The 10,233-nt window shown below is 49.2% G+C and overlaps 2 protein-coding genes across 2 annotated transcripts in view; both read right to left on the bottom strand.

The window, feature by feature from the left end:
- Positions 1–396: 396 nt before the first annotated feature.
- chmp4ba (charged multivesicular body protein 4Ba) lies at positions 397–7,693 on the bottom strand (the record flags this gene model as incomplete). The annotated part of the gene is made up of 5 exons (XM_084460520.1): positions 397–1,750; positions 2,713–2,839; positions 3,029–3,143; positions 3,416–3,593; positions 7,510–7,693. The coding sequence occupies 5 exons, from the start codon at positions 7,691–7,693 to the stop codon at positions 1,683–1,685; spliced, it is 672 nt and encodes a 223-aa protein (XP_084316646.1). The 3' UTR covers positions 397–1,682.
- A 1,106-nt stretch (positions 7,694–8,799) lies between these two features.
- The window catches only part of LOC311327597 (ciliary microtubule inner protein 1-like), a gene marked incomplete at both ends in the record, with an annotated part of 1,501 nt that continues 67 nt past the window's right edge, over positions 8,800–10,233 (bottom strand). The window contains 3 exons of the mRNA XM_084460684.1: positions 8,800–8,955; positions 9,087–9,185; positions 9,527–9,608. Coding sequence (XP_084316810.1) covers positions 8,800–8,955; positions 9,087–9,185; positions 9,527–9,608 — 337 coding nt within the window. The remainder of the gene's footprint in view (positions 8,956–9,086; positions 9,186–9,526; positions 9,609–10,233) is intronic.

Here is a 10,233-nt window from a genome sequence, read left to right as displayed (position 1 = left end):
CGTACCGGCATGAGAACAGAAGTGTGTTATAATAATATGCAGGGAGGATTAGACAAAAGAACAAGAATTAGGCTGTCAGCTCTGTGTGTGTACACACACACACACACACGCACACGCACACACACACACACACACGCACGCACGCGTACACACACACACACCAAACCTCTTTAGTAGGAGCTATGGTACAGTGTGGGGTGAGATGACAAACTCAGAGCTGCCCTCAGGTTTAAAACTAACAAACCATATGTGTGAATCTGAACACACACACACACACACACGCACACACTTCATATAACCCAGAATATCCCATAAACCCTTAAGAGCCATAGCATCCCAATTAACACACATCAAACCTCTAGTGTTAACATCGCTCATAACAATGGACATTATCACATGTAAACATGCTCTCAGAGCCCCGAACGCTCACACAATCATTCACAGCCTCACAGCTAAAGTACAGACGCATTCCCAGAAGACCGTCCTCACGTTTGCACAACATAACAGGGCGGAGGTACTTCGCGAGGAAGAAAGAGAACAGCTTGACCCGTCGACGAGAGAGGCAGATAAGGGACAGATCATGGAGATCCCGTCGAACGGGCTTTCCCGAACGCGCGAGCGCACACCGGACCGACGTCATTTTATAGAATGCACAGAGATAGCCAGCGGATAGTAGCAAAGCTCAATGGCAATACCCCCGTAGGTGGAGGGCAGACCCGGTCTTCCCGTAGATTAATCGTACAGATATAGTGGTATATTGTAAATGAATATCCTGCCCCACTGGGGTACAGTCAGAAAAGGTGATTGTCATGTGAGCACATGACGGTCAAAGTGTTATACAGTGCATCAACACCAAAAGAGAACACGGGGAACCGGTAGTATATTTGCACTGAACAGAACCGGTCGTACGAGGTAATAGAGGCAGAACATGGAAGTCGGGAGATAGCAGGAAGCGTTCCGTTATAGCAGGGTTCCCCCCAGCGGACGGAACCGGTTCTACGTGTGCCGACAGGAGGGGGGGTGCAGCGATACTCAGCAGAGGAGAACGATTGGAGAACCGCAGAGAGCTACTGGCTGGTGTGTCTCTGTCGCAGGGCGAGGAGGGCGGGGCGTGAATAGGGGGGTCTGTTTTTGCAGGTACATCTTCCTCTCGTGGAGATACGGATTTAGACTCCTCCCCTCCCCCGCGGGGCTAGGCCGGGTCAGGTGGGAGGAGCCGGGGAGGGCGGAGTCAAGTCCATGCTTGTTGGTACAGTAAGTTTATTTACATGTCTGTGTATTTGCTTTTCTTCATGTATTTGAATTCTTCCTCTATTCCTCCTCAAACACAGAGACACCAAAGTGCACCCGGAGTGTGTCTGTCCCCTAGCCTCTAGCCTCCGGCCTCCAGAAAGGTAGAGGCTGGGCGGGGGCAGGCCAGCTGGTAGAGGCCAGACAGTGGAGAGGCCAGCTGGTAGAGGCCAGCTGTAGGGAGGCCAGACGGTGGAGAGGCCAGCTGGTAGAGGCCAGACGGTGGAGAGGCCAGCTGGTAGAGGCCAGACGGTGGAGAGGCCAGCTGGTAGAGGCCAGACGGTGGAGAGGCCAGGCAGCAGGGTCTTGTTGGTGGAGGCTCTGTATTAGAGGCTGGGTATTAGAAAGCCAGGTGTTGTGAAGGCCCGGTGCCTCAGAGCAGCGGGCGTGGCCTAGTTGGCGGCCCAGGCCTCCAGGTCCTTCATGTCGTCCTCGTCTTCCTCGTCCTTCTTCTTGGCGGCTGGGAGACACAGGACAGGGTCAGGACTCAGACAGAGGGGACAGTAGGACAGGGTCAGGACTCAGACAGAGGGGACAGTAGGACAGGGTCAGGACTCAGACAGAGGGGACAGTAGGACAGGTTATGTGATATAGGAGAATATAGTGTGATATGTGTGTGTGTGCTACCTGAGAAACCTGGGAATTGTGTGTGTGTGTGTGTGTGTGTGCGTGCCTGTGTGAGTGAGTGAGTGAGTGAGTGAGTGAGTGAGTGAGTGAGTGAGTGAGTGAGTGAGTGTGTGTGAGTGTGCGTGTGTGTGTGTCACCTGGTTTGGAAGGTAGTGAGGTGGAAGGTGTGTGTGTGTGTGTGTGTGTGTGTGTGTGTGTGTGTGTGTGTGCGTGCCTGTGTGAGTGAGTGAGTGAGTGAGTGAGTGAGTGAGTGAGTGAGTGAGTGAGTGAGTGTGTGAGTGTGAGTGTGCGTGTGTCACCTGGTTTGGAAGGTAGTGAGGTGGAAGGTGTGTGTGTGTGTGTGTGTGTGTGTGTGTGTGTGTGTGCGTGCGTGTGTATGTCACCTGGTTTGGAAGGTAGTGAGGTGGAAGGTGTGTGTGTGTGTGTGTGTGTGTGTGTGTCTCACCTGGTTTGGAAGGTAGTGAGGTGGAAGGTGTGTGTGTGTGTGTGTGTCACCTGGTTTGGAAGGTAGTGAGGTGGAAGGTGTGTGTGTGTGTGTGTGTGTGTGTGTGTCACCTGGTTTTGAAGGTAGTGAGGTGGAAGGTGTGTGTGTGTGTGTGTGTGTGTGTGTGTGTGTGTGTGTGTGTGTGTGTGTGTGTGCGTCACCTGGTTTGGAAGGTAGTGAGGTGGAAGGTGTGTGTGTGTGTGTGTGTGTGTGTGTGTGTGTGTGTGTGTGTGTGTGTCACCTGGTTTTGAAGGTAGTGAGGTGGAAGGTGTGTGTGTGTGTGTGTGTGTGTGTGTGTGTGTGTGCGTCACCTGGTTTGGAAGGTAGTGAGGTGGAAGGCACATTTGGGAGCTGAACGTTCTCCGCTCCTCCGATCTCCAGCAGGTTCTTGTCCAGCTCCTCCTGTTCCAACTCCTCAAGCTCTGCCATGAGGTCATCCTGCACAAACAAACAAACAAACAATTGTTGTCAACAACAGAGTCATAGAGAAGTCCTAACAGGCAGGCTGCTGGTCTTAACAGGCAGCTGCAAAAACAGTACTGTAGGCATGGGAGGACTCCGCTCTCAGGGACACTCCTTCCCGGGGCCCCCAGCCCCGCCCCCAGCTCCGCCCCTCTGTGCTCTCACCTCGTCAAACTCCTCCCCGAAGCCCACGGGTCTGGAGATGGCGTCTGAGATCTCCTGGGCCAGCTCCTGCTGCTCTGTGATGTCCTGCATCAGGTCATCCACCTTGTCTATGTCCCTGCACACACACACACACACACACACACACGCGCACACACACGCGCACACACACGCGCACACACACACACACACACACACACACACACACACACACACACACACACACACACACACACAGAGTTTGTTATTGATGGCCAGTTTCAAAAACACACGTAGTACGTACATACACACACATAGACATAACACACACACACATGCACACACACTCGCACACACAGTCCAACAAGCACAGATACACACGCCTAACTGAGCCAGAGAAGTGACCCTTACATGTTCTCGTGCGCGGTCTTCATGGCCTTGGCGGCGAAGCCCATGTTCTTGAGCACCTCCGTGTTGGTGTTGGCGTTCTCTAGCGCCTCCCTCTGGAACTCGATGGTGGACAACGTGCCGTCGATCTGACCCAGCTGCTGCTCATAACGCTTCTTCCTCTTCAAAGCCTGTAGAGCAGCTGGAGAGAGAGAGAGGGAGAGAGGGAGGGAAAGAGAGAGAGAGGGAGAGACCGAGGGAGGGTGGGAGGGAGAGGGAGGGTGGGAGAGAGGGAGGGAGAGACAGAGGGAGGGTGGGAGAGAGGGAGGGAGGGAGAGACAGAGGGAGGGAGGGACGGAGGGAGAGACAGAGGGAGGGTGGTAGGGAGAGACAGAGGGAGGGTGGGGGGGAGAGACAGAGGGAGGGTGGGAGAGAGGGAGGGAGAGACAGAGGGAGGGTGGGAGAGAGGGAGGGAGGGAGAGACAGAGGGAGGGAGGGACGGAGGGAGAGACAGAGGGAGGGTGGGGGGGAGAGACAGAGGGAGGGTGGGGGGGAGAGACAGAGGGAGGGTGGGAGAGAGGGAGGGAGAGACAGAGGGAGGGTGGGAGAGAGAGGGAGGGTGGGAGAGAGGGAGGGAGAGACAGAGGGAGGGAGGGAGAGAGACAGAGGGAGAGAGGGAGGGAGAGACAGAGGGAGGGAGGGAGGGAGAGAGAGACAGAGGGAGAGAGGGAGGGAGAGGGAGAGAAAGAGGGTGTGATTGTGAGAGGGAAATTAGGAATTACAATGCAGCGCAGACGACCTCGAGGACAGGTTAAAAGAATATATAACCTAACACTTTAATTTATCATATCTGGCACCAGTTAGTTTTAATGTGTCTTTTTTTGGATGGAATAAACGGTCAAACGGACTACCTGAAGTGAACCTGAATTATTTTGCTACGCGTCAGTGTCTTCCGACGGTACGTCTCTCGTGGCCAGATTGAACAACATTTCACTCGCACTACACCAGCTGGGTCTTTTAAGGAATTGTCTCATTGCATCATTATAAGCTACTAGAAGCCTCTGGATACCTGCATTTTCACAGCATGGCCACAGGAGGGCAGTATAGAGTACAGAGTGCTCTGAACAGACACACCTTCACTCCAGCTGAGCACATCCCAAACGGGAAGAGTGTTGGCTTGGGCTTACATCCTCCGGCAGTGCCTGTATATGTCTACATCACCGGTCAACCGATCAGCAATAAAACAAACACGATATTTAGCCTTGTTACAGACCTCAAGATTATTGTATGACAACTTGATGCCAGGGAACCTCTGATATTTAAACTCTTTGGTTCTACATATGAATACAGCCCTCTTACTAACACTGTATAACAATGTGATGATTGATCCATCTGGAGCAAAGTTTGCAATCAGTATCACAGGCTGTATTACTCAATAACCTGCGCTTTGGAAGTGAGTGTGACGCCTACAGTCTGTGATACTGGCCTTAAAATATGAGTTCCCCCAGGTGTTAATCAGTACAGTAATGTTATATAAACAACACAAATATGTCCCTATCACTGATATTTCAATCTTAATCGGAAGTCGTTTCCCTTCTATTTTTTTTTCTCCGTTCTAGCCAATCCTGCTCTAGCATACTGGGGCCAATCCTGCTCTAGCATACTGGGGCCAATCCTGCTCTAGCATACTGGGGCCAATCCTGCTCTAGCATACTGGGGCCAATCCTGCTCTAGCATACTGGGGCCAATCCTGCTCTAGCATACTGGGGCCAATCCTGCTCTAGCATACTGGGGCCAATCCTGCTCTAGCATACTGGGGCCCCCGAGTGTTCCATGACGCCATGATGAGGACACTGTGTTACATTACAGGTACACCGTACTACAATGTACAACTTCAGCTATGCTGCCACGCCTGCAAGGCATGTGACTTTCCCAGTAGCACCAGCTAGCTATCGGCCCGCTGGGTCACACCCTGAACACAGGGGAACACCCTCAACACAGCAAGTCAGTGGACATTCCTGTTTGTCATTCCCTGACAAAGACACACACATAACTAGTAGCATAGTCACCACCAGGCACACAGCCACTGCCATCGAAGTCAAAGTCAACTTTATTTATATAGCACTGTTCATACATCACAGTCCCCCTACCAGCATGGGTATATAGAGATACATTTCTATAGACCCTGGCTCCAGTAGAATAGGCCTCGTATATACAGATACATTTCTATAGACCCTGGCTCCACAAGGATCACAGCCATCAGACAGCCATGGCCAGTCCATCTAGCCCACTCAAGGTTTGTTAAACAACCATTGCGTGTAACAGGCTTGGTCCCTGGATATCCAGGAGTGAGTTACTCTATAGGCCTACTTAGGCTAGATCACTCACACACACACACACACACACACACACACACACACACACACACAGTCTTTAAAGCTCTTATTCTCACAGTTGTTTAGGAAAGTTGGAGTGAGTCAGGGTCGGAGTGGGTAGCAGTCAGAATGACACTAGCAATCCAGCGACCTCATCATCCAGCGACACACAGAAGAGGGCAGAGAACCAGGAGACTGGAGCATTGATTATGAAGATCTGTTCCAGGTTAATCTCATTACTGGGCCCTCAGAGAGGAGCAGCTCTATTCCTGATGCTGTAACGTTGTTTAGGCAACCAACTGTAAGCGTCTCTCTCTCTCACACTCTCTCTCTTATGTATTTACCTGCCCCCACCCTCCCCCTATCTCTCTGTCCCTCCACATAACCTTGTTATGTGTCCATTCTAATCACCACCCTCACCTTTGCCACAAGGCAGGGTTGCTGCTAGATCCGGGCCTCCGAGTGGAGACAGGAGAGTAACCAACTGTGGCCCCTAGGAGCTCATCTGGGGAATCAGCACTGTAAGTTAGTAAGATCCTGCTCTGTACATTCAAGCTTATACCTTCTATACCATCCCAATAGACACAGGCTCCGGTGACAAGCAGCAAGCGACTGTATTTTGGGAGGTTTCAATAGTGACCCCCAACCAGGGGCAACCTACCCCTCTGACGTTATCTGGCTGCTATAGAGGAGATATAGTGGAGATATAGAGGAGATATAGAGGAGCTATAGAGGAGATATAGAGGAGATATAGAGGAGCTATAGAGGAGCTATAGAGGAGCTATAGAGGAGATATAGAGGAGCTATAGAGGAGCTATAGAGGAGATATAGAGGAGATATAGAGGAGATATAGAGGAGCTATAGAGGAGATATAGAGGAGATATAGAGGAGCTATAGAGGAGCTATAGAGGAGATATAGAGGAGATATAGAGGAGCTATAGAGGAGATATAGAGGAGATATAGAGGAGCTATAGAGGAGATATAGAGGAGATATAGAGGAGCTATAGAGGAGATATAGAGGAGATATAGAGGAGATATAGAGGAGCTATAGAGGAGATATAGAGGAGATATAGAGGAGATATAGAGGAGCTATAGAGGAGCTATAGAGGAGATATAGAGGAGATATAGAGGAGATATAGAGGAGCTATAGAGGAGATATAGAGGAGATATAGCGGGGTTGGCACTAGCAGCTGTCAAGAAATCAAATATGGCGTCTACGTGAACTTGACAGACCACCTGTCGTATTGCGTCCCTGTTTGCTGGCTCGTGTTGACAGTTGAACCCATAGAGTTGAGGGTTCCGGGTGAGTTAGCTAACCTAGCTAGTCTAACGTCCCACTGAGCAAAGACACGTCTAAAAGACGTCTTTTAGATGTCTTTTTTGTCTTTTTCAGACGTCCAAAGACATCCAATTAGGAGCCAGAATGAATGTTTTTTTAGTCGTTCAGATATTGAACCCGTTCTGCACGTCCACAGACGTCTTAGAGGGGTCCAAGCCAGACGTGTGAATATTGAGGGGTCCAGCAGACGAACACACGGGGTTCAGGACCAGGACGTTATTAAGACATGATCTGAACGTCTCCCTGACGTTGCGTGTTTGCTGGGGAGCTCGGTGGCCAGGCTAGCTGCTGACAGAGAACTTTATTATCAGGGACTGTGTCAACTTCCTTCCTCCTACAGGTAAATGGCTACCAGGCAAACACATTAGGATATATTTGGTTAGTTAACGAGCTGTTTATTTCACCTCTCTTGTTCTTCGTCCCGTTCCTCTTCGCAGTCAGCAGCTCCTGGTCGATCTTCTTCTCCAGAAACTCCTGTTTCTTCGTCAACATCTCCTCGGTCTCTCGGAGTCGTTGGATCGCCTCCTGAGGGCTGGGAGACTTCCCTGCTTTGCCCCCAGCCCCGAATAACTTCCCGAACAACGACATTTTGAGTTTATCTAACAACTGTATAGGGTACTATGAAGAGTGTGTGGAGTTGATGTGGTTTTAACTAATCGCCGATGTCTCTCTCCCCTCTCTCTCTCTCTCGCGCTGTCACCAGTGGGCTGTTGTTGTTTCTTCTTCCTCTTTCTGGCCACGCCCCGTGATGTCAGCACGTCAGCGGGGCGTGAGTCACGCCATGACGTCATTAAAAAAGTCCACGACAAGGGGTTGGTTCCATGATGGAAAATATGATTTGATCAAACTACAGATCAAACGTACTAGAAGGGAATATACCCCTAGCGACGGCTATGACTCATTCTACTCTGCAGCTCTGTCTGCCTGTCTGTCTTTCTGTTTGTTTGTCTGTCTACCTGTCTGTGTCTGTTTTTCTACCTGGCTGTCTGTCTGTTTTGCTGTATGTCTGTCTGTATGTCTGGGTGCTCCACAGAGCGCTTCCAGATGCTTTTGTATCTATTGTACATTTCTCGGACAGTATTACTTTGTTTTGCCTGTCTGCCTGACTGTCTTCTCTACAGATGTGTCAGTATGAGTCATAAAGGTCAGTCAGGCTGACTGTTAGCATCCATCTGATCATGTGGTGTGTGTGTGTGTGTGTGTGTGTGTGTGTGTGTGTGTGTGTGTGTGTGTGTGTGTGTGTGTGTGTGTGCCAGCGCATGTGTGTGTGTGTGTACAAATGTCAGTGCAGCTGTAGAATCACATTAGCCTGAGTGTGACAGCTCAATATGTGACAGTGAGAAGGTAGAGATGGGAGAAGATTTTTTTTAAAGGTTATGTTAGCAATTTGGGATAGGGTCCTCTGCAAAATACACTGACTTCCTACATTAAATGCAAGTATTGTAAGTTTCTTTGGATAAAAGTGTAGCTAAGTGACAGTAATGTAATGTCAAATGTAACATAATGAGGTGATTGTCATACGCAAAACATTCAAGAGCCATTGTATTTGGAGAGGGTTAAAAAAAAGGGTATAGAAGGAAATGTAGGATACACTTTGGTAGACCTGAAGTAGACATAGGCTAGGAGCAAGGGAAGAGGGGTGTCAGGTTTGAGGGGTTGGGAGTGAGGGGTGAGGAGGGAGAAAGATGTGTGGATCAGCTGCATGCATCGAACGCCCAGCCCAGCTCCTTCAGGAAACTCTTCCTCCCACAATCCCTCTTTCCGTACTGCTCCAGCTGCAGCGCTGAGACAGAGGACCTCCAGCCAATCAGAGCCTGCGTGGTCTGCGGGACTGGAGGAGAGGGCCCCACCTGCAGGCGGATCTTGGTATTACAACCAAACACACAACACACACACACACATACACACACACTCTCTCTCTATCTCTGTCTCTTTCACACACACACTCACACACACATACACACACTTAGTGAGTGCTCACCTTGATATATTTCTCAGGTGGGGTAGGGGGGCGTGTCTTGAGGTGCTGAGGTAGCTCCAGCTTGACCACTTCCTTCAGCTTTTGGCTCTCCCTCTGAGTCTGAAAACACACAGGTACGCACCCATTAAATACAGGACTGACCACTCACACAGGTGCATACCCATTAAATACAGGACTGACCACTCACACAGGTGCATACCCTTTAAATACAGGACTTACCACTCACACAGGGGCATACCCTTTAGAGCTGCTAGATACGGGATGGTAGGACTCAAGGTAAAAATAGACTGGGTCCCAGTTGGCTATAGATTTTCAATAGTTTCAACACTGTCAGCAGCTCTGCCGTTCCAGGGGAGGACGAGCGACAGAGGAGAACTTTCTGTCACTTACAGAACATCTTTGGAACCTTCCTGTGAGAGACACGTGCATTGTGGTCTCACCTCATCGTAGGTGTCGGTCAGGAAGCCCCACTTGTTGGGCCAGGCCTTACCCGACTCCAGCTCCACCTTCACACGGACCTTCCTGGAACAGAACCAGAGGAACCCAGCTAGTTACCCCGGTCAATAGCCTATTCACAAAGGGAAAATGAGAAAGCTACATCTCCATAGAAAGATAAACAAAGAGAGAAACCAGTTGTGTCAGAAAGAGAGAAGGTGAATAGAAAGGAAGGAAGGAAGGAAGAAAGAAAGAAAGAAAGAAAGAAAGAAAGAAAGAAAGAAAGAAAGAAAGAAAGAAAGAAAGAAAGAAAGAAAGAAAGAAAGAAAGAAAGAAAGAAAGAAAAAGAAAACAATAATTATACTTACTAATATATAATATAACTACTACTACTACTACTACTACTAATACTACTACTACTACTACCACCACTGCTAATTCATTTACATTAATTACTGTAATTCATTCCAATAGCACTAGAGTTACTCTGTAAGCCCATCAGCAACCTCTGTATGTCGCCTTCTACATGCTAGAACTACTGTACTATTATTCACTTAAACTTAAAAAAAAAAAATCATCATCATCATCATCATTACCACCTTAATTACACACTCCATACTGTAACAAAAGAGGAGAGAATTTGTCACAAAAAAATAACCTGAGGAGGATTGTTTTGGTTTGAATAAAAACCATATTTTGATATATAACTGCA

This window comes from Borostomias antarcticus, assembly GCF_949987555.1.
Source record: "Borostomias antarcticus genome assembly, chromosome: 33".
NCBI lineage: Eukaryota > Metazoa > Chordata > Actinopteri > Stomiiformes > Stomiidae > Borostomias > Borostomias antarcticus.
The sequence above is the reverse complement of the archived record's forward strand: the minus strand, read 5'-3'. Positions and strand labels throughout refer to the sequence as shown.